The following is a 25,043-nucleotide window of genomic DNA, read 5'->3' on the forward strand; positions in this document are numbered from 1 at the left end:
AAAATTTTCAGGTCTAAGGGGTGCTAAAATGTTTGGACAACCTTGTGGGAACACTGCATGTGAACAGTGATGTGCATGTGAGTATGGGTATTTGCACTCACAGTCACTGAGAACACACACTCACAGGAGACAGTCTGGTTGTGAGTCTGCCAAGAACCACCAAGGACTGCAGGGCAGGGAGGGTCTTCAGAAGAAGCTCTGTCCATACAGGCACTAAACAAGGTGTACAGAACTTCCACTTCGTATGTGAATGAGTGGTTTTATAAGAGTACTGGATTTAAGACTAAAATCTGGAGTCTTTCCTGTCCCACATACATAATCTGAGTATTTCAAGAGGAATTACAAGTGTAATTCTTGAACAGAAGGATACTCATCTGAGAAGACAGAAAGATAAAGATATAGCTCAGCCACTCCTCTACCACCTTCTCCAAACTCTGGACCAAGGAAATGCTGAGAAGGAAATACAAGATAAGGATGTCTAGTACACTCATTAGTCATTATAAACAAAGTTTTGAAAATTAAACACCTGGTAGAATATTCTAATTTATACTGGGATGGGACTGTGAAGATCACTTCCACAGTGCCCAAATACTTCTTTTACACTGAACTTGGACCATGATGAAGAGAATTTGACAATAAAATCTTAAGAAAGGTGTTTTGAGGTCAGTAATACTCAGACACACAAACCAAATGATAACTAGGCCCTCTTCACTTCAATGTAAATTTTGCAGCACATCAAATGGGACAATTTACAACTATGCCAGGTTTGTCAGTTATGTCCTAGAGACACCTGACAATTTAGTGGCAGATTACCACTTGGGATGTAACAGTGACTCCACGCCTGAACGTGTTTCTTTTATATGTGTCTAGTATGCATCTTCTTTAAACAAGGAAGACCATTCATAATAATTGTTTATGGCCAATTTCAAGAAAATGCACTATTTTGTTCTTTTACTCTTTTTAATGCAAAAAATATTGTTCTAGGGTGTGATCTTGCTATCAACTGATATAATAACTTTTCTGTCTCCTGCTACTCTGTCCTGCTAGACAGAATCTAAAGTTATGGCACGAGTGTAAATCATTAGGAAGAAACTCTGTGTTGAAACATGACACTTTATTCCAGGAAACTGTTAAAGGAACAACCAGCTACAGATAGGTTTTGACTTTCCTGTTCCTGAGTAATCTTTTGTAATAGTCCACAAAACAAACAGAGATGGAGATTAGCAAAATGCAATAACCTGATCACCTGCCAATAGAGATCTTTCCATTCCAGGTTTTGATGTACATTTGGCACTAGTGTACTTCCCATCACTGGTAAATGTCCTATCTATCCTTCAGGTATGTGCCCTTGATGTCTAAGAGCCTAGATTTACAAATCAGTCACTCTTAATAAACCCATCAGTTCACAACAGTGCTTATAAACAGCAGTTCTGAGAAAGGCAGTCTACCTCTAAAAATGAATCATGACTGGCAGGTTTACAGATAATTTAAGCTTCACCTTGAAAAAAAAAAATGAGAGAAAGCAAAAGGAGAATCTAAGCTTTCCCAAACAATTCAAAAAATGTGTAGACAACATGGTATTTTTGTAAGAGGAGGGAAACCACTGCAGGTCCACACAAAGAAGTAAGCTGAGCCCCTCATCTGGTCTCCATTTGCTCTACTCAAGCAGAGCAAAGGTATGACCAACATCACCTGTGATGAAAAATATGGGAAACAGAGAGTTTTGCATTGCCTGACTGGCCATGGTGACAGAAAAATCTTCCTATCCACACCTGCAGATTCTGGTGTGACAGGGAGAGAACCTTACACCTTAACTCTCCATCTATAAAGACAAATTTTGGAAAAATGTTCTTCCTGTACATGTCATTTTAGCCACAAAGAGACACACCTTAGACATGCTAGTATCACAGCATAACTAATAAACAGACTGGAAAAATAACACCTCTATGTAGCCATTCTTGATATATCATGGATGAGAAGGGAGGTTGACCAAACTATCATTTTGCTTGATGGCAGAGAGTATAAATAGAGGGTAACTGGCTAGAAGTTAAAATCCTCCTTCTCTTTCCTTTCCCTCCTCCTCGGAAATAATGAAGAAACAGTATTTGGCAGTTATTGTGATGTCCTCATGGTATCCAAAATCATGAAAACACTTACAGGATGGTGTATGGTCAGTGAGTAACCTAGGGTAGTTATGAGGCATTAACACACAGGTAAAAGATGGTAATTAATTTGTGCCACTCTTTTCAGTTCTCAGCCTTGCAGCCACATCTGACCTCCAGGCACCAAGTGCTGTTTCTATAGCTTCAGTTTGATGTGTCTGTCCAACCCATGCCCTGTTCTGCCAGGGTCCTTTCATCAGCACTGACCATCTTCCAAGTGACGGTGCTGAGTGCTCCCTTTGCAGAAGTAAAGCCAGAGGCTTTGATGTGAGAGCTCTAGCTTTTTCTTCTCATCATCTCCAGCACTCAGCAGGCTACAGCTGTCAGAAGCAGCCTGGCAATCTCAGACATGTGCTGATTGCTTAAATCTTCCTGTATTTGCATGAGGAGGAGGGATATGTCAGCTCTTACACTGATTCAGGCATCACAGTGATTTTGAACCTTCAATGCAGAGCCTGAATAGAAATATTATGAACTGTTACAACCCAGAGGCATTAAACTGTCACTTAACACTTTTTCAAGTTCATTGTATCAATCCTACACTGTCGTTCCATCAATTTGTCAAGGAAGTCTAAGCAATGAACAAGTTTTATGTGCAGGTCGAATAGCATGACATACAGCAGAAAATCATTTGTACTTATCAAAACAAATGGCAAACCCAGACTGAGTGATCCAGACACCTGGGAAAACTTCACAAATTAAGTATTATTGATTTTTGTGGTTTTATTGTTAGGGGCTACACATGCTGGCTTCACAGGGTATTTTGGGAGCAAGTTTAAATTGGACAGAAATAAAGACACAGGCATTCGAGCTTTTCTTAGACTACATCTTTACTACTCCCTGAAAACATAAAAATGCATTCTCTTCTCCTGACTTGGACAATACATACAGATTAACTAACCACTGGTATTTTGAATTAGAAACTTTTATCTGTAGGTTAGTGAATAAATAATGCCTACAAATTGAGTTGGTTTTAGACTCCACCTTACTCCTTGCCATCACCATGGCTGCTACATCAAAGGGCTGTAAGAATGGAGGCTGTCTTCTTTTTAGCTACAAAAATGCATCACACAAAGAGGGTTTGGTGATAAACACTGCCACGCCTCTGCTGCAGCAGCTTGCTGGAGCTCTGTAAGAGAGTGTAATTGTCCAAAGCAGACAACTACCTTTCTTTCCACTGTAAATGTATGTAACGCTTACCACAGAGCTGGGCTCTGATCCCCAGGCCAGGCTTTTGGACACTGTCAGCACAATGACAAAAGGCTCAACTGGATTGATCTCCTAAGATGCAGAGGATTCCAAAACATACACAACATACACAACATTCACTTTCAACAAAGTGAAACACCTAAACTCAACAATGTACCTCCTTTGGAAGGTAGGTAAGGCAAAATGGTGTAAGTATTTAAGAGCACTTGATAACACAATACTTCCACCTAAGCCAGGAAGCTGTTCAGAATCCAGGTGGCCAGAACAGGATTCCTTCAGTGCAAATTTAGCTGCATATGTTCTTGGTTTATGTTCCACTAAATCCTTAACTGCAACTGATAGCAACATCATCATTATTAAATATTATTGAGGAAAAAAAGAAGTGTCCTGGCAAAATTAATCACCATAAATACCAACTAACGTATTGGGATTTTCCCCTTTGCACTATGATCTTGTTTCTACTGCCAGGCAACCAAAAAAAATGAGGCTGACACAACCATACTGTCCCTGTGGGTTTTATTGTTTCCTGCTGCCCAGTAAGTCTTTCCACCTATTCAGTGATTTCAAGCCAGACACAATTAGGGGATCAACATTCAAAAGACACTGAAGCCTCAGTTACTGAGTGAGAATGAAGACCCCCTGGACCTCCCTGAGAGAGGCTGCAGTGGGAGTTCAAGCTTTATTTGGTTTGCAAGGGTGCCACCGTGTGACACAAACCCGTTACCAGAAAAGGTGACAGGAATGTCCTCCTCGAGGCACTCCAGCAACTCGCCAGAAGAAACAGTGACTGCTGTGAGGCCCTTCTGCCCTAAGTGTTGAGCCCATTGCTGTATCTTTCAGAAGATCCTCCCCAGGTTCCCCTTGGAAAGGGTTACTGGAAGCCCCCTTCAGCAGACCACCAGGGAACAGATGCCTGCAAATGGGACAGGAACAAAAGCAAGAAGAAAAGAAACAGCTAATCCTGGAAGCAGCAGAAGGCTTCCTACTAACGTGCTTTGGTATTACAGTGAGACAGGTTTTGTATGTTTTTTCCCTACATAGCTGTGAAGGTTCCTCTGGCACTATTTATTTCAATATAGTATTTCCTAACAGTTTCCAGCATGGGACACTGCAAAATGCCTGTTTTAAGTCCTCCTAAAATGTCGGGTGAGCAATTCTGATCTGTTTTCCACTACCTGACCTGAATTCTGTGATATAAATAGCAACCAGGTGTTAATTAATTCCCATATGCATGCATGTATGTGGAAGACATGTGTTTATATACACGTGCGCTTTTCAGGACAAATGTTTTCTCAGTTACCACAGCAAAAGTAGGTCTGACACAGATAAGGACCAGATGCTTAATTAATGAGAGAGCTTTCTGCCTCAAAGGAAGCGTACTAAATCATACATACTTGAGATGCTGCCTCTGCCACTGTATGTGGCCCAGAACCCTCTGCACATTTGGCATGGATTTGGAACAGAAGCCTCCACATCCTGTGTGATTGGAGACCATGGTTTACCTACAGCCATGCTTTGCCCTGCAGCAGTCTGTGCTGCTCATTCGTGACAAGTCTACACAGACTCAAAGGCCATGGCAGCACCTCAGCTTGTGGCTGCAGAAGGAGCCCTGCTGCCAGCAGGCACCTTAGCAGAAGAAGAAAATGAGAGCCTTCCAGGAACACCTGCCCACCAGGGAACACTTACCTGAGGTGTATCAGTGACCAGCTGAGGGTAAACTTATATTACCAATCTAGCCCAAAGTGAGCTTCTGGAGTGAACTTCCTGAAGATGCCCACCTGTTGTGCTCTGGTTCATGTTGTGGAGCTGAATTATGTTTGGATTAAGCTACACCAGGAATGAACTCTAGAAGCACACTGAAGTAACCAGCACAGTGCAGACTTAGCAGGTCCGGTTGTCTCTGCTAGGTTGGGTTATTACTCATGTGTACACAGCCTGAATCCAGTCTCATGAAAAATCAGTACATGGATGAGTATATTATAGGATGGTGTGCCTGCAGTACAGGGCACCACAGCCATAGCCAAGAACTAGGATATGAATATACTACACGGAGATGGCTGTATGCTGTGTATTTGTCATGCACAGAATCTCAGAACAGCTAAAGTTGGAAGGGACCTCTGAAGAGCCTTTAGTCCACTGTCATATCCCCAGCTACACATTAGGTCTGTGTTGTCACTTTTTCAATTGAGGAAGCCATGGTTCCAGGCAGCTGGTGGTTTGCAGATCTCACAAATGCTGGCCCTAATTTTTGTACTCAGAAATAATGCTGATCTTTTTTTTTCCTGCCTTAAGAAACAGGTCTCGAGATTCTGTATGGGCTGAACCTGGGATACAAAGGGTACCTGTGTCTACCTGTGTGCTAGCCTGGCAGATCCATACTAGTGCTCTCCTGCACTCAAGATAATTAGCTGGATTTAGAGGCTGTCATTAGCTTGGATACAATACCAGACTAATACAGTTACACCACTTTCAGGATCTAAACTGGTCCCTGGTCACGTTGCTCCTCCAGACTGGAAACATGTACCAGAAGAGTTTGTCAACCCCTCTAAGGGGGCGCTGCATCAGACACACTTGTCCAAAGGAGCAGGAACAAGCAGGTTTGCTCCTTGCACCTTCCAGACAGCCTTTGTGAATGATGTGAAGTGTCAGAAGCTTAGCAGTGCATGTGACTTGTTTAGCAGTGATCTCTGTCATTGTCCCTGCAAGACAGCAAATCCCCAAGATCCAAACTTCACTCGGCTGCTGGGTAAATGACAGTACCAGAAGTACAACAAGCAGTTGGAAAGGCAAACACCAGGGGTTCCTGCCTCAAGGGAGATGAAGTCCACCATCTGGAAACCACATGGTATGGTTTGAGGAGGCCACCAGTCACTCAGAAGTGCAGTCATTCCCAGATGTGAAGCACAAATTTGGCAGTAGGGCTAAGTGAGACTAACTTGAATCACACAGAGATGTGAACTAGCAGGTGATACAACCTTAGACCCATTTACCTGTTTTCCCTGGGATAAATTAATGCATTTACACTTTTGATAAGTATCAGCTTGAACGCATTATGTGAACACTTTGCAAGTGCTCTAGCACCAAACTGACCATTTTCTCACTCACACAGATTTTACACTTGGATACATCTCTAATTATTCTTAATCCACCAAAGCGATGATAAATTAAATTTAAGCTTGCCCCAAAATACTTACTTCAGAGGTACTGTTCATTATCCTCTTATTAGGGATGCAGTTGATAGTGAGCTATCAGAGAATAAGAAAAAGCTCAGTTCATGGATGGGGCTCAAGGACATTGACTTTGGAAGTGGCAGTAGCATCCTGCTCTCTGAACATTGAGGCAGGCAGCCTCTATGCCTCAGTATGGTTACCAGGACTAAAAACCAATGCCACAAAACTGCAGTTGTGAAAATCAACACTGCAAAATATTCTTGCAGGGTGTGAGAGTGACAGAAAAAAAAAAAAACCAGGCTCAAAACTGTGGAAATTTTGGAAGCAACACCACCGAACCAGCTGAAGACAGAATCAGATACGCCTTTTTATGCAGCCTGCAGAAAAGGAGGATGAGGAGGGACTTTACTGCTCTCTACAACTCTTTAAGAGGAGATTGTTGGCACCTTGAAAAACACAAAAAAGACAAATATTGTCCTAGTCTATTAAAAACATTTCCTTAATACAAAGTGAAATCTTTTCCTTTATACTGGAGGGCCCACCATTTCAGTGTTCGTAACTGAAGACGAAACTAAAAATTTATTTTTGAAAAGAAAAAATTAAATTATTTTCACTTTTAAAATTGCGTTCTTTAAAACACTTCAACGAATTTGATTTCTCAGACATAGCAGTGAACCTGAAATACTGCATTTTCTTGAATTCCACACTGGTCTCCTAAAGATGCCTGTAATTAGCAGGAGTATTCCTTAATTCTTTTATGCCCTGGTCCTTTTTTAGTTCTTCCTTATAAGGATCACAAATTTCTAATTGCTTACATACAATCAAAGATGTTGCAGATAAAAGTTAGAAAATATGATGAGCTTTGAACTTAGACTGTTTTCTTTCCTAAGGACTGAAATGTATTAGTAGTTAATTGTTTTAAAACTTCAAGCACACTGAGAGCCTTAAAATTAATACAGAAGTAGGATTAAGTATATAAAAGCACACTTATTTTTATTGCTTGTATCCCTCTGGTAATAATGAGCTGGAGGCTAAAATTGCATGAAAAATTGTACTGAGTTGGCCAAAGAGGAGTTTCATTAGTGGCTGGACAACTACAGAAATGATGGATTTGACAGACCCAGCCAGTGTTTTGAAGAAATCATACAATTAATTGATCTAAATAGCAGGCATTATACATTCTGCTGGTGAAGGGAATTAAATCCCACAGAAAATGGAAAGGTATTACACAAGAAGGTACTGAAGATGAAGGGTCACTCATTAGCACTGGGCCCTCACCCCACACCCCTCACATGCCCAGACTGCTTTGGAACAGAGACAACTCTTTACAGAGACAGCCCAACACTGAGGCTCTTGTTGGTGTGGGATACATGTCCACACAGAGTCCCAGCATTCCCACTGTCACCTACACCACCCAGGAACCCACATGCCAACCACACTGCCTCTGAAAGAGGACAGAGTTTTAATGCTACTCTTCCTAAACTGAAAAACTGTGACCCTTTAAACACTACTCACAAATTTACAGTTTTTAGCAGTCTTCATTGGGGCAGCCTGTAGATCAAGGGGAAACAGGAAAATGAAGAAAAGAAAATTAAATGCTGTAATTTACTAGTACAGCAATACAGTACTGCTTTGTATGCTGCCTTCTTAGTGCATTGTATACAAACATCTACACATATGTCCACGGAGAAAGTTGTACATATACATATATACACATACATACATTTATCTCACAGAAACCCATGGTAAGATAAGGCTTTTGAAAACTTCAGTTATTTTTTAAGATAGCACAATCTCCCTTCATATATCTAATCCAATAATATAATCTGATGCTTCCAAAAAGTTCAAAATAAATAAACACCTGTAGATTTTATAGGAAACATATTAATCCCTGTGTGTCTATAAAATGATCTGAATAAGTATAAAAATGGAGTTGCTTTCTAGGTGACAACTTCTTTTTGAAAGGGTAGCTTAAGACAAGACTGAAGGCTGGGGCCATGAGAACTAGTGTGTCATTTAAGGATCACCAGTTATCTTCTGCAAAGCCTAATTGTCTTTTACTGAAATTGATGGGAGCTTTGCAATTGACAACAGTGAAATGAGGTCAGAGCCACAGCTGATATGACTAATTACCAAGCTACATTCACTCCATCTGTCCCACAAAATGTCTAAGAAAGAGCATAGGGTAAAACATCTCCATCCTTTGCTGGTGCTCATCAAATCCTGCATAAAAATAACAGTGAGAGCACTTGGAAGATTTCATCCTCTAAAGTATCTAAATATTCGTGCCAGAAGAATTCCTCAAGTTTCAATGTAGAGAAATTTTGTGGGTAAATTACAGAATAAGAACTCAGATGACAAGAAATGTGTGGGTGTGCTTGTTGTATATATTGTGGCAGATCCTGAAAACCCACTTTCCTATGTAGGTGCCTGAACCCTACAATGAAATGCCAAGTTAGTTTTCCTGACTCACCTAGGTGTGTCATGTTGTCTCCAGGCTAGGTGCATAATACATGCTGGCAATCTCCCTTTCAGGCTTTGTCTTGACAATGCAGCAAATGGCTTATGACTCCTGTTCCAAGATCCAAAACCATCAGAGCTGCATGACTAAAAAAATAATCCCGTGTAGTAAATGAATTCTTAATGTTCAAATTTGTTCAAAAAATGTTGGCAAGGTAACTTGTATTCACAGAGCTTTATGCCAGTAAGGTATTTATTATTTGTGCCTCCTGTGTTAACTTAAGTTGACTAATAACCATCCATCTACAGCTAGTATAAAACCCATGTGGGTTCCACAGCTGTGGCTCATTTTGAAGAAATCATATCACATGCTCTCTGGCCTGGACCAAACTTTTATTTGGTGGTCTGGTAGCACAAACAGTACTCCTGACAGTGGAACTGTGGTGTCAGAGACAGTGCAACTTGCAATGAAGATAGGAGTATCTATATACGAATGTAGAAACAACCAAGTTTGGAGAGAAGGAACAGACCTCAGATGAGATTTTTTGTTTGTTTGTTTGTTTCTAAGTAAGATACTGATAGAGTCAAATACCAAGGTGGGGATCTCTGCCCCTGCCATGCAGTTTATCTGCTAGTGTGAACAGAATGGGAGCACTGCATTTGTGCCACTTCATATTACACAAACACCATTTATATTGTGTAGTGCAGAACTGAGAAGCACTATTTCACTAATCAAACCACAACACTAAGCAATTACCCAGACTTCTGTCTATTCAAACATAGCAATGCTTCATACTCTTCCACCTCACTGATTTATTTTGTTAGCACACACACACACACACATATGCCTGATAACTGTGCACCACAAATCTGAGCAGGTGACATCTCTGTGCTTTTCATAAACCTTGCCTGGGACCACTCTCCAGAACTCAGACCAATGGAAGAGCCCACATCAGTATTATTAACCTCTGCAAAACACGGTGATCACACTCAAAGTGCCCACTGGGAACGGCCACTGGCCCACACTGACTCCCTAACTATGCCCATGGAAAGGGAGAGGGCTGCCCAGCCAAAGACACGGGGCTGCCCTGAGGCTGACCTGCCCACAAAGGGTTGAACTCCTGGCTCACACACCTGCTCTGCTCTGTTTAAGTTGATTCTATCGATGCAGTGATAGTGTCTCCTAGTGGCTATATTCCTGAAGGAGCAGACCCTAATCCAAGCTTCACACCTGAAACTCCCACTCTTCAGAGGCATACAAAATACAAAAGCATCTCTAGATCTGAATCAGCACTCTGAAAGGGGTTTTTTTGGCAAATACAAAACCAGCAAAACAGTAGCAGGGTACTTTATTATTTTCCTTTAGTAAGACTAAAGAGATAAGAGCCATAATAAAACCATGTGAAGCAAGGACTTTGCTCAGAGGTCTGAAAGCAAGCATGGGCATCAACTGATCAGAGTCAATCTCATGTAACCTTTAGGTCCTATCCAGACCCTGTAAAAGCAAAGGAAATGCTGAAATGCTCTGCTTTGGTAAATCTCTATAGATCAACCCACCACGTACTGAGCCCTACACCAGCCACCACAGTCTGTGGGTGTGGACTCATGTCCTGGGATCTTTGTACCACACTAAGCACACATGAAAGGCAATGCCAGCACAGATCAGGAGGCCAGGTCTCCCAGCAGCATCCTGCCTGCAGTCATGGCCAGCAGAGGACGTTTAAACAGAACATAAAAACAAGAAACCTTGAACTGTATCCATACTTGGTGCTAGCCCTTTCTCCTTAAACAGGATATTTTCCATTTTCAGCACCAGCTAAACACCAAAAATCCATCTTAGTAATGAGATCTGTATCAAGAGATTTTGTGAAAGAGGACTAAACCTTCAATATACAGACAGTGTAAACCAAAACCCCACTAGCTGGAACTACAGTAAGGTAGACCCAGAGGGCACATGGGTCTGATTTTGCCACGTTGTTTAACATTTCTCATTTTCTTCCAATTCAAGTTTCCCATTGCTGACCATCCTCTTGGAACAGAAAGATTTGTGCAGCAAATTTCCATACATATTTCCATGGATAAGCTTAACCAAATAAAATATTGAAAGAAAAAGAAAAGAATGACTGGAAAGGCACAGGCAAGGAAATCTTTCCTACCAAATCCTGTCTGCAAGTGACTACTAACTCTTAACAATGGAGCACGAATTTACCTTCCTCTGTATATGTATCAGGGCCTTCTGTTGTTCATTAAACCTCCTGTCACACACCTCACATCCTCACTTTGAAGATTTTACATAAGCTTTCCTGTTAGAAGAGTAATAAGCCACTACAAAAACTACTGTAGTTGGAGCAGTTTTAAGACCACAAAATAAAACCTTTATATACTTCCGATCCCAACTAACATTTCTAGCTAAACATCCCAAGAGGGACTAGATGTAAATATGGAGTGTATCCCTTTGTTCCCACCTCCAGCAGGTCCTTCTCCATGTACCTGTGTGTGCCTGAGACAGTTCCCATTGCTGCAAGCAGAGCAGTGTTTCTGCCACCATTCTCATATTGTGCCAGTGCTGGTGGAAAGCATTTCTTGAACAAGGTCCAGTCAATATTCACTTTCCCTGATGATCCTTTTGGTGCCTCAGTTTGCTGACCTTTATGCCAGAATGAAAGCTAATCTCTACCCCCAGCTTTTTACTTGAGGGAAGAGAAAGATGAGAATTCAGTTTTGGAAGAAGTTCTTACTGGTAAACATGGATTGACAATTGAAACGCTTCCCACTCAACTTCTTTTTCCACACCTCCTTCAGCTGTCACAGACCGCTAACTGAATCATACCGAACAACAATTTCAGTTTGTCTTAGTCTAGGTAAATTTCCTACAAGGTTTGAAAACAAGGCCTAAACTTTTCATTTCTTTACCCACCCTGACAATTTAGCTCTGTTCCATAAGAAAAACAAAAGCATGCATCTACTGAAGCCTTTCTGGTTTTGGCACTCTGATCTTTTGTAGTCCACCTATTCAGTCAAATTCTTTTAAAAGCACCTCTCTCTTTCTACACGCATTTAAAACCTCCTTTCATCCAAGCTTGACAGATCTCTCTAACACAGCACCTCTTACTAAACTCCTGTACAATTGATCCCACCTTCCACCACCGGCCCAAAACAAGCACAGACCTCTACAGCCACCTCATGTGGGAATACAAACAGCAGATGACTGCACCATCCAGAGGAGAGGGATAGTTGGGGAAGTCCAAGGGTACAGAAGGGAAAGAGCTGCAACCCTAGGCTGGTCCTTCCACCTCTGAGCTTCTTTTTCATGGCTCTGATCATTGTTGACAGTTTCTAGTTAAATAGAGGAAATGCTACATAGGGCAGATTAAACTGCTGCACTGCCACCAAAACAAAAATGTACAAATTCAGTGCAGAAATTCCCTGCAAAGGTAAGACAACAGCAAATGATAAATTAATGCCTTCTCTCACAGTCCTGTGAAAAGCCAAAGAGCCTCACATATTTGTCCTCTGTTAGACTGGGGGATTGTCCTTTTCCCAAAGCAATCCAAACCAATACTTTCTAAGCTTCCATTCCTCCCAAGCCAACTGCTTGGGGGCCACTGCACAGTCAGTCAGTGTCTTCTTCTGAGCAGGTAATAGGACACTTGTGTGCACACCCTCCCAGACATGTGTTGGGTTATTTAAATCAGCTCAGCAAGTCTTTTAGCCTGAGAGACACAAAGGCAATATAAACAGAGCTTCCTTTTGCACTCTGTCCTTAGAGAGTCCTATCTTGAGCAGATCATGCTGATACAACATGACAACATCCAGGGATAAAGGGGAGGCTCACACTAAACGCAGTCTAATACTAGGTAGTGTTATAAGAGGGCAAGCAGAGATCAATGAAATCTTTTCTTTCCTACAACCAGCAAGTCTCGAAACTGAACAAGCCCCCTGCCTCCTCAGAGAGCAATGAAGTGGGCGACTCCTGCAATCCAGGCATGGGGAGGGACAACAGTTTCCTTCCAGGGGACACTACCAGAGCTGAACTGTGTTTGCTTTTCTTTAAAGCCTCTTGTAGAACCCTTTGCCCTTCCCAGCATTTTTCTTGCTAGAACTTTAACGCATTTGGCACAGAACTGCAAAATTGCACAACTCCTCAAGAAGTTGGATTTGTTTGCTGCTTTTTGAAAGAATGGCTGGGGGGACAGGTTTTCGATTATTTTTGAAATTATAATAATAATAATTATTATTATTATTATTATTAACACTACTGTTATATTTAGGAAGAAGCTTCCCCCTCCCTTCTGAGTGAACCATTCACGTGTACTCTTCTTTCACAGGCAGGTGGTTTAAGCTTGATCTGCCCTCCAGGGGTTAAATAAAGAAGTGATGGGAAGGAAACCCAAGACCTTTTCAGTGGCTCATATTTGAAATTTTTTCCCTCGCTCTCTTCTATATGTGGATCGTCTGCTTCTCGTTTCCTCTCGCTCCCTAATTATTTTGTTAGGGAATGGCGAGGGGCAAGGATTAACAATGAAGCAGATGACAGGAAACTGTTACCAAAAGAACAATGCCGGGCATCTCCCCCATCCTCCCGTTCCTCCCACCCAAGAGATGGTCCCCCTCACCCTTCTGTCGATGCCATGGTTCCGAAAAAAACCCTGTCTTCTCAAGGGTCCAAGGGATTAATTTGGACAGCAGGGCGCGAAGGAGGTTGGTTCTTTGGTATAACCCTCGCTCACGTCTGGGAAGGACCACGCAATTCCTTGTAATCCTGGGGGCTCCGCAGGGCGAGGATCCGGCAGCTCCGCTCCTCGGCTCTCCCCCACCCCGCCGTCCCAGAGCAGGCTCTCGGTGCCCCAGGGACCGGCGCTGCTGCGCCGCGGCCGCCCAGCAGTGGCCGGCGGGGCGAGGAGGCGCTGGCACCTGGGCTGCGATCCCCGGCGCCCTCCCCTCGCCGCGGGGAGCGTGTGCGTGTCTGCGCGGCTGTGTGCGAGAGCTGGGGGGCGACTTCACATCGGCGCGGCGCTGGCTGAGTGAGGCTGGATTGGAAGGTTTAGCCCTCGAGCCGTGGATTTGCAGTCAATCCCTCTCTATTTTAGGCACGGGCTGACATCACGAGCCGTTGTTACTCCTATAAATCCCCCCCAACAGCTCCTTGGCAGCAGCGGGGGGGCGGCGAGCCCCTCGCAGGGGGAGGGCCGGGCGCCGCCGACCGCGACCTGCCCCGTTCGCAGCGGCCGCCACCGCCTCCCGGGGCAGGCTCGGCACTCCGGGGAGCCGGCCGGGAGCCGCGGGAAGGCACGATACACACACACACACTCACACACACACACACACACACACACGCGCGGCCCGGCTCGGAGTGTCCGGCTGCCGCCGCACACCCGCACGTGCCCCGGCGAGCGGGCCGGTGCTCGGCCGGCAGCGGAGTCCCACAGCCCGGCTGAGGGGCTGCGCCTCCGCGGCACCTGCCCCGCCGCGCCAAGGCGGCAGCAGCCCCCCGGGAGGCCCGGCCCGGCCGGCCCCTGTTCGCGCCCTGCCGTCCCACCGGGACGGCCGGGGCTCGCTGGCGGGACCGAGGGGCCGCAGGAGCCGGGCCCCCGCCCGCAGGGACGCGCAGGGTGCGGCGCGGGGCGGTGCTGCCCCCTGCCGGGAGGTGGGCGCGGCGCGTTCCCGGGCCCCACCTGCTGCCGGCGGCTCCGCAGGCTCGGCCCGGCCCGGCCCGGCCCGGCCCGGCCCGGCCCTGCACCGCCGCGGCCCCGGGGAGCGGCCGCCTTGCTGCTTGTGGTGCGGCCTCTCCCCACGCCTCGTCCGGGCCCGCCCCATGCCCCTACCTGCGCCGCCCGCCGCCGCCCCGCCCCGCCACCGCGGGGGCGCCGCGCGTGGCCGCGGCCCGGCGGGCCGGGCTCGGGGGTCGCCCAGGGCATTTTTGCAGCGTAGGGCAGGACATTTCTGTCCTGTTCTGTACCCGCACTCAGGTGCTGGGACACAGAACGCTCGCCTAGACACTGCCACACACCTTCGCTCCCGTTTCCTTCAGCTGTGGCTCTGCCCGCCAACCTCAGTGCTCTCTCTCCATCCTAGTCTGACCAACCTGATGTCCCGTTTCACCGGGAGCAAACATTTCTGCCACAGCTCGTTCCCTCTGCACCGAGGAGGTGGCACGGAAAGCCAGCAGCCATGCGGAAGCTCCCTGACACGATAAGGAGCTGGGAGGCTGCAGGGATTGCACAGCTGAGCAAAGCCTGCCTGACCCTCCGCACCACTCCCACTCCCCCAGGATGCTTTTCCTGCAACCAGGCCAATTCCAGTTACTTGCCCTTAAAAAATGGCAGGATGCAGCCTATCACGCAATCCCAGTCCTAATCAAATACACATTTTTTTTCTTGTAATCTTACCATGGACGTAGGCTTTCAACAAAAATATTTTACAAGGGCAATTCTCTGAGAGTAACTGAGGGTGCCTGAAAAGAGCTTGTATTTCAGTATGTCCATTTCCTTTCAGTGCTATTTTTCAGCTAAGAACCCTGGCTTTTGGAAGTAATTTAATGCAGTCCTGAAACATACAAAGGAAAAGCATACACTCGTTGGAGGGAATAAGAATGCAGAGAGTGTTTTGCTCTCCTCTTTCCATAGCAATATCCTTATGGCCTTTCCAGAATGCACAGCTCTTTTTCCTTGAAGGGAAAATGAGCTGCTATCCATGTTGTGCTATTTCACACCCTTTCTCCAACAGATGGCACAGATCCTCACCTGTTTAGAAAGAGATGTTTGAAATAGTTCTACATCTTAAAAATAGAGTCAAGCTATCAAAGATATTAGCAATTCCAGGTCACACGTTGCTTTTTTTCAAACATTTATCTCTATTTTTCCTCATTATAGGCATTAGATGCTAACCCCTGCATAGTTCTGCTCAGTCTGTAAACAGGAAACTACTGTGGGTAAGCCTGGCAGAAAGGATGGATGAGCTGGTTTGTAATTCCTGGTAACACTCGACGTGGTACAGGTGCTTGGATATGTTGATATGACTGCTCACTCGTACATGTGAATACCCATGTCATACAACCAGAGAAATAAAACATTATGTGAGCATTTAGAGATAGCCAGATTTGAATCTAGGATTCAAACATGATTGAGATCCAGAAATAGAAGCAAATGCTGCAACCTCATCCTCCTCCTGGAAAGGGCTGTGCTAAAATCTGAATCCTGGGGTTGAGAGGTGTCTGGCTATCTTCTTACTTCTGCTTTCTTTGAATAGCATCATGGCTGTGAAAAGAAGGGTTTTAATAGTGTTGTACATGCACAGCTATAGCAACCTCCTGAGATTTTAATTCCATGAATTCCTACAAGTTTCTCTTCAAGAATGTACTTTTGTGTGATATACAGCTAGTGAACAGCTATATTGTTGCTGAACAAGCCCAGAAACTTTCAGCTGATTTGAAGCCAAATGGGGATGGGATTCAACACTGAGGAGCTAGATGGTCGATCTTTAGAAAAATGAGAAGAGCGAGGTCTAAGGCTGGAATGAAACCAGACTTTTGCAGATTTGTTTGGACTGGACAAAACCTAAAGAGAGAAAAAAGCATGTAGAACCTTGTCTCTCCCAGCTGTAGTAGTGGAGAGCAATAATACTATGGAAAGCAACGCAGTCATGTTGACCAGCTCACAGGTCTTCATAATTTCTGTTTACCATTAAATAATGCCATAATTATTTAGAGTGTAGAAACTCTCGTTTAATGTAATCATGAAAGAGCTTTCTCATTTCGCTCTTTGTCATGGCTGTTAGGAAGAAACACATGTTGACTTTCTGCAAGTTTGTGCTTCTCCAAAACTGACACCTAATTTACTCTAAGCCATTCTGTCAGCAGGGGAGTACCACACATTCATTGGCATGTGTTTCTCCCAGAAGAGGAATGAAACACATCATGTTTTTCACATTTAATGCAGGATTTTTGTTGCTGTTGTTGCCATGCACTTTGTCAGCCAAGCATAATCTCCTGGCAGGAGAAGACAGACAAACAAGATAAAGAGAAGCAATATACTTTAATTGTAGCCCTTAAACTTTTTGATTTAAGAAATATCCTATTGCCAGTGAAAACAAGGAAAGTGCAAAACCATACACAACAAGTATTTCTGCCAAGAAAATGGAAAATAAATTACATGGAATGATGTCCAACACTAATTGTCCTTTTAGCAGCAGTTTTCAGATTCAAAAGAGGGTAGAAACTACTGACTGCTAAGAAACTCGTAATGAGATTTTACAGCAGCAGAGAATCAGAACTGAAATCAGACTTGCTAACTTCAAGTTGCCATACCCATGCGATAGGCAGAACACAACTTCAGGATCTGAGTCCTTCTTGGTAAGAGCACTAAATCTTTTCATCAGATTCCAAGCCTTCACATCCAGCAATGGCTGTAAGCTGTTTTGGGCACTGTAATAATTTGAAGGTCCTAAAAACTCCAGTGTCATATATGACTTACCAAGAAATCATTATTGATGGAAGACAGTCATTACTGTCTTCTCCCCAACTTTTAGAGAGTTAATCCCTAGTCTTTAGCCATGACTGAATAGAGAATAGAGAATGATTTAGTGAAAGAGCAGTGACTACAGACCATGAGGACACCCAGGTGTCTCCCTGGACAACATGCCCAGTAGGATAATTTTGCTCTCTGATGTCAAACAGTTCAGCCTCAGTTCAAGAAAAGCGCCTTCTAAGTGTGAGACCTGGACATTATTCTTCACCCTGAAGAGCTAGAGAGGAGTAGTTTTACGACAAATGTATGGGAGCTAATGGGAACTGAAAGTTTTCCTGAGATTTTCATAGTTCTATGAAATAACCCACTTGGAAAAAACGTATTTAAAATATGTTTTGTGTTTTCATCTGTTTAAAATAGAAGGTGAAAGAGAACTCCTCTGCACATTTCATTGTAGTGGTTCATATACAATAGTAGGAATGGGTGTATTAAGAAAAAAGAGTCTTGTTATTTATATATATAAATAGTCCTTGAATTTTGTGCTGATTCTGCTTTTTGTGTTCCTGTAGAGTCCCAAGTGAGAGTGACATGCAAAGAGACAAGGGCAGTAGAGAGTTCCAAGAGTGTGACACAGATAAAGCAATAATGGATCTAAATAATGTCAGACATGAGTATGTAGGTTAAAAAAACAAAACATGGTTTATTTAAATGTGTAAAGTACTTGGGAGGGAAGAAGATTACATTGTACTATGGCAATACAGACAGCACATACCACAACAAGCTCATCCGTCGTAATGAATTCAGGCTACTCTTTCCAGACTCTTAATCCACTCAGTCACACAGATCTTTGGGAGAGGCTCACCATAATTTCTCCAGGGAGCTCCACACTACAGATTAATTTCAGACAGAATTTACTGTCCTGTTTCTGCATGTCAGACTCAGGAGCAGAGCATCGTCCTCCCACCAGGGGAGACAGACAAAATATTACAAAACTTCTCATGCACTAAGACCCTCTGTCATGGGTTAAGTAAAAGTAGCCCGATGAAATATCTGATCCTAGGACAAATTACCAGGCTGCCTGCCTTAACCTTATCCCAGATGTGTCTCATCACTGGGATGAGAAGCCTAAAGTAGCAGAGACTGAGAGAGATATTATATTATAAAAGGCCATTTCCAGGATCAGATTTTTATTTCATGTTCTTCTCAATCCAGTCTTTGAAGGGAAGAGCTTTGGTGTAGCCACTGTAGAGTTCTAGGCTGCAAGTTTTATCATAACCCCAGCTCACTAATCCCATCAGGTGCCACCTTAGCTCAGGAGATGCTTTTCCTGGCAAAGTTATGGCAGCAATCCCACCAGTTTCAGCAGGGCAAATATTAGAAAAGGCTGTGTGGTCTTGTTTGGCACAGAACATGCTGTCAGTGATGCTGACTTGTATCCCATTATCCTCATACTGTTGCTCACACAACAGTGAATCCACCATCTGAACAACTCCCATGCGGATTGTGTCATTCTTGTATCCGAGATCTTTAATGTCAGCCAGTACCTTCCAGCCAGTAACCATTATCTTTAAATCCTCTGTGGATGAAGTCAAGTCATGAGAAGACGACAAGCAAATGGGTTGAACACGACTGCTGATCCTGGCTTTGTCCAAGAGTTTTATGACAGCTATATCAGAATCAAGTAATATAGGGTCATAATTGGGATGCACTATGATGGCAGAAATCTGGAGAGGAAACACAGTAGGAAGAATTGTAGGGTTAACAGCAATGGCAGGTCAGCAGCATTCTTTCCATAGTACTAAAATACATTTAAGTTTATCTTGCATACTTCTCCTTTACCCCCATCTATGGTGTTCTTCCACTCAAATGAGAAACATGCAATGCATTACATAATATTGGGGCCAAACCTTTACTGCTCATGTCCTTAATGAAATCCTATAAGAACAGCTAGGATTTCTATAAGAAAATACTGTAAAAAAAAAAAAAGTAATATATTTTCTTACAGGAAAAGAATGAAAAAGATGGGATTAGAGAAAGAAACTAAAAAGGGGTCAGGAGGGAAAGCATCAAGTTAATTATGATATTTTGGATAAATTATGTTAATTAACTCAGACACACACACACACACACACCACACTTCCCCCCAAAAGAGACACCCATACCCAAAATTGCTGTATTTCTCATTTTGACTTCAGCCTTTCTAGTTCTGCTTGAAAAAGCAAATCGCTCTGGTAAGCCCAAGGTGCTATTTTTGGAGCTGGAGTCAGACATAAACTTCTTTTCAGTTTAGAGTTGTACGGCCTTGGGGCTGAGAAGTGAAATGTGCTCATGGCATCAAACCAGGATTTAGAGCACAAGTGTTTCCCTCATAAATTATGCTAATCAATTTTGACAGTAGCTGGCATCTCTTCTACTTTTTTACTGGCAGTATCACTCAAGACATTATGGCCCATGGAACCTGAGCTATTTTCTTAATTAGGGGTGAATGTATGAGTTGGATGGCTTCGAGGAATTCAATGAACTACAGCATGGGCCCTTCTTATGCCATTCCACTTGAGTCTCTACTCATGCATTTCAAAGAACAACATGTAAGAGAGCGCAATGCCCAAAGGGTCACCTTTTTCTCCCTATACAAGACAGATGTGACCAGCATCTACCTGTGCTCATCATTTTTCACTCCTGTCGGGCTTACTCACCCTCAGGTTCTGGATGGTCTTTTCATCCCTGTCATCATCTCTGTAGAATTTGCCCAGAACCACCTTGAGCTCTGCTGTCTTGAGCACGATGGTCTTGCCCAGGTCAGTGACACAGTGGGCTGCCACCACAACGGTGCGCTCATTCACCAGGGCCCCGCTGCAGATCAGGATCCAGGCCCCTTTCCGGAGGCTGTTCTCCTTCACCCCGTTGGCTGTGCGATAGATGGCTGCTTGCCATGGCCACCTCACAGAGGTCACTGCCTTCTTAAGGGTGATGTTTTCTGCTTTTCCACAAACTAAAGAAACATGAAGCAAAAAGTAGGAAACACTTTCTCCCCAAAAGAATCTGAGCATTACTCTTGATTCCTTCTTAGAATGTGCCAAAAGAAACTAAACTGCAGTGATGAATATGAAGGACAGTTGTCTAATTAGCCACTGTCTCTAATCTGCAAAGTTATAGGAGTATCTGATATAGCTTTTTAAAACAACACTCAAGTTTTCCATTATTATCTGAATTCCTGGGTAAAGTAGGAATGTGGATTTAGCACTTTAGTAGGTGTATTTTCACAGCAACCTTACTGAGTTGCACTATAATGAGATGACTGCAGAAAGAAATGAAAAGATCACCCCTGATTCTTGTTTATCATAAAATGCCATAAAGCCATCAGTGCACTAAAATTCACCCTAGGCAGTCCCAGTGTATTTTTGAGGCCTCTCTTGGCACAAATCTTTGCACAGGTCAGTTCATGCCTGTAAGAACAGATTTGCCTTGTGACAAGAATGTTGAAGAAAATGCATCTAAATCAACAGTCATCCTGGGGAAAACAAAAAGTTCTGCCTTGTTCTAGGAATGTGTTATCCATGCTTGGACCTGGGGTAAAATCCCCTATATCATGAAAGGTTTAACTTCTTTTGAAAGAGTTACATTACATTGTTGCATTTTTTAGTCTCCCTTAGGAGACTTTTTTCTTCCTGGTATGTAGTGTGTGCATGTCCATAGTGAGTGCGATACTTTTCAAAATACATAATATAATCTCAAAGTAAAACTACAAACAAGAATAATCCAAAATTGTTTGTTGTTAAGATCTACTTTTCACAGTTTGCTTGATATCAGTAGCGGGGTTTACCGAATCCCGTGATGTTCTTACCCTAACTTACTTTGTGCACTACCTCCAGATTAGATTTTATCTAGACTTACAGTTTGCAATATGAACCCTTCCTTAGCAGGGTTTATTAAAGGAAGAGCCTCTTTAAAATTGCAGACTCTCCCTTCTATTGCTTAAAGTTTGACGGTTTTGTCAGCTGTGTGCCAAAGTATACAAATAAAAGAAAAATCTCATTTGTAGTAAATAATACAGAAAAACATGAAGTGGTAGTACAAAGCTATTTCAAATCAGGAGAAAGACTCACTCTATCTCTTGCTCAATAAAAGAGTAGAAAAATTAATGGCAAATTACAGTGCTGAAAGCCTGATCACTTCACCCTCAAGTTCTACTGGTGGATAAAAAGACACATATATCCTTCAAGCTTTACTGCTCCTTTCTCCCAGCTGGAAGTATAGACAGCCTACACTGCTGTGACTCCCTAAATATCTAACATGAATACACATCCTGTTCCCTCATTCACCCAAGAGATATGCACTTTTTTTTTTCCCTTGGAGACTCACTTGGAACACACACAGGGGCTCTCCCACTCCATTTTCCTGTCTTCAGGCAAGTCCTCCTGCTGCTGCCCAGGAGGCGGTAGAAAGGAGAAACGCACTCGTACTGGAGCTGAGTGTGCAAGTGCTGGTACCCTGGGGGCAGTTCTCCAAATGGCAGTGCTGGCTTCTTGGTTGGATAGATTTGAAGCTTTTGCTTGCTGAATGCAGAAGAGTAAAGTTGATGCAAAGGTGTTTCTCTGTTTCAAGGCACAAAGAACACAATAATTATAATATTATAAAAGCAATCATTACCGTAACTTTATCACCAGTTGTGTTAAGTATCATTTAAAATCACATGAAGTTTGCTTGTGAAAGAATAAGGAAAAAACATAATTCCAGCATAGTTTAGCAATACTCCCATTTACATCCCAGCTATTTTATTTACATATATCTGCACATATATATAATTACACATATGTTTATACATATCCTATTTGTGTCTATTTTTTCATTTTACAGTTTCTGAATTGAAATCAATTGCCTCTGAATGGGGAAGTTTTTTCCATTCACAAAAGGACTGAGATACCATTTTTTAAATTAAGAAATTATACCTGAATTTGCCATTGTCATAATTAATTCTCAGTAGAGGGGAGACAGACAGATATTTTCTCTAGTGAATATTTTAATAGACAGTATTAGGAATTGATTCAGATTAAATGATGTTGCTAAAGTTGCTTGATTTGGCAATTAACAGAGATAATTGCCTCACCACAGAGATTTCATAATTTCATAATTACTAAGCTACCACTTAGAAATTGTACTGTTTAGCTGAAACAGGGCATATAATTAAGAAATAAATATATGCACCAGCATAGATATGGACCATAAGCTTGAATACAGTTATACCTAAATTTTTATAATTTATAATGTGTTCCTTGCTTTAACGCTTAAAAGCTCATATCTACAAAAAAACCTGCTTTTTTATGCCTGAAAAATTCAGCAGGAAATTAGTTTCCCTTGAGATTTCTGGTACTGCCAACATCCAGAAAAGACTTTTTTTTTTTCTCATGATGATTTCATTTTGTTTTTTATCACAGAGAGACACAGACACCTCCATCATATCCAATCGGTGAGGCGATACATAACAGAAAAGTAAAGTTACCAAGAACAAGAGCAATGGCAAGTCTCTTGTCTTTTGGAAGAAGGATGAGAGCTGCTGTGGTCATACTTAGTCTGCCATGGTACCATTCCAAACTCACAGGTGACTTGCAATATTGTATAATCTAGACTTTACCTCACTATTGACCTATTAAATAGAGATTCCACTTCAAGGGATTAAAAACAGTCCACAAACATGAGATGCCATCATCTCATGGCATCTTATGGATGGGAGGGCATGTATGTTCTCTCAATAAAGCTGGTGTTCATATCTGAAACATAAAAGACCTGTATTCAAAAGTTAATAGAGAAATTTAAGCAAGAAAAATCCCCTAATGGTTACTAAAGCCTCATGTCAGCTTCTCAGGGCCATCTCTACAATCATATGTCACAGACCTGGAGAGTGGCAGAGTGACTGGGAAGTATATGCTTGCCTTGTTCCTCAGATCTTCTCTAGGCATCTGCTACTGGCTGTTGCCAGAGACAGGATATGGCTTGAGCTGGACCTTTATTCTGACCTGATATGACTGTTCTTAAGACCAAAGATGAGGACAGTTCTTGCACTGAATTGAAAATTAAATTAGTCATGTACTTCAAAAATAACCCTGAAATGAGAAATTACTACTTGGATGAAAATGAACCTGAACATTGCAACATATCTAATTCTGATGGGGTTTATTTCAAGAAATCATCAGAAGGGTAAGCCAAGGAAGGATCTAATCTTTCATTCCTTCCTCCCCTCCTACTCTACTTCCTCCTCTCCCTCATACCCAGCCTATATAAATTGTGCTGTGTTGCTTTGGGTGGTGAAACTTACTGGGAGCAGGCTGCATTGCCATGCCCTCCTCTCTCCTTGTTCTCCCCCTTTGCACTAAGATGGCACATGTTCATATTTTTCATCATTAGCCCCAAGGAACTGTTCTTAGACTGTTCTCAAGCTTGCAAGCAGAATTCCAGCATCATCCTGTAGTTTGTCTCTATCTGTGCATTCCTTCCTGGCTGCCTCCAGGTTGCAACTGGCAACCTGTGCTTAATCAGACCTCCCCTCCTAGCAGCTCTCATTGCTCAATTATCAGTGGATTTGTAGGAATCACTGCTCAGGCAGGCAAAACACATGGAGTGAAAAGGAGAGGAGGGGAAAAACAATCACATTTTTTTTCTTTAAACTGCAGTTGACATATTGCATTCTCACCTTGACTGAACCTGCATTGGAAGCACTTTTTGTCTCACCAGGTCAGAGATCTTCGGCTCTCTGCAGGCTAGAAAAGATATAATGTTGCACAATACTTTTTCACATTCACAGCTCAAGTGCTATGGTTCATACACATGTCCAACATTTCCTCTCTCTAACTATAGTGGACTGGATCAAGAAAAGAGGCAGTTAGTTACGTGCATTGACGATCCTAAAACCTAAAGCCCTGGAAAAATACTTCACAGTTCACAAGTTCTATCCCATTTACAACAGTGGAAGCTACTGAACTAGTCTGCATTGGCACTTTCAGGCATGGAGGAAGATTTTTCCATCATTCAGTGTATCTCAATGCCACACTTGCACCACTATGGATGATGGTTTTGTATCAGAGCAAACTTTTCAAGTAATGGAATTATATATAAAATTATATATAAAATTATATATAAAAAATGCTTCATTTCCATCTGTGTAGCCCCACACAGCTAATTGGCATACAGAGAAAGGCTGCAGGATATATGGACTTCTAGGAGTCTGTTTGTGCACTTATGGAAGGAATTGAAGGCTCTGATTCAAAGGAACACTTCAGAGTTACCTAAATATGTGTAAAATAACAGAAAGGAGATCTAAGATTTTTAGTTTTGCATATTCAGTTTACTTACTTTAAGATTAGGATAAAATATTCAAGTTCAATTAACTCTGCCAGGGTCTCCTTCCTGCTGCCCTGAGTGGAAGAAAAGGAATCTTGCAGGATGGATTTTATTTCTATGCCTGAGCACTTGTTCTCTGTGTAATTGAACAATATCTAGTTCTTTGTGATTGATATATGAGTTAACCACTATGTCAGTGTCACAGTAAGCATCAATAAAGATGCTTTCCACAGATGACTGTA

At 42.7% G+C, this 25,043-nt stretch overlaps 2 protein-coding genes across 6 annotated transcripts in view; both read right to left on the reverse strand.

Moving 5' to 3' along the window:
• Positions 1–15,202, reverse strand: part of SLC1A2 (solute carrier family 1 member 2) — an 88,878-nt gene extending 73,676 nt beyond the window's left edge. The window contains exon 1 of one of the 3 annotated variants that reach the window (XR_009486919.1): positions 13,618–14,215. Coding sequence is in view for 1 of the 3 variants with exons in the window: in XM_059849245.1 (XP_059705228.1) it covers positions 13,618–13,634 (17 nt within the window). In the remaining 2 variants the exon portion in view is untranslated. Of the gene's footprint in view, positions 1–13,617; positions 14,216–15,086 lie in introns of those variants that run through there. The other 2 variants (XM_059849246.1, XM_059849245.1) reach the window with 2 other exon arrangements.
• A 2,940-nt stretch (positions 15,203–18,142) lies between these two features.
• Positions 18,143–25,043, reverse strand: part of PAMR1 (peptidase domain containing associated with muscle regeneration 1) — a 55,594-nt gene continuing 48,693 nt past the window's right edge. For all 3 annotated transcript variants that reach the window (XM_059849248.1, XM_059849250.1, XM_059849249.1), the window contains 4 exons: positions 24,155–24,221; positions 21,829–22,061; positions 20,163–20,458; positions 18,143–19,190 (listed from right to left, as the gene is read on the reverse strand). In XM_059849248.1, coding sequence (XP_059705231.1) covers positions 18,654–19,190; positions 20,163–20,458; positions 21,829–22,061; positions 24,155–24,221 — 1,133 coding nt within the window. In that variant the 3' untranslated portion in view covers positions 18,143–18,653. The remainder of the gene's footprint in view (positions 19,191–20,162; positions 20,459–21,828; positions 22,062–24,154; positions 24,222–25,043) is intronic.

The sequence above is a fragment of the Haemorhous mexicanus genome, chromosome 6, assembly GCF_027477595.1.
Source record: "Haemorhous mexicanus isolate bHaeMex1 chromosome 6, bHaeMex1.pri, whole genome shotgun sequence".
NCBI lineage: Eukaryota > Metazoa > Chordata > Aves > Passeriformes > Fringillidae > Haemorhous > Haemorhous mexicanus.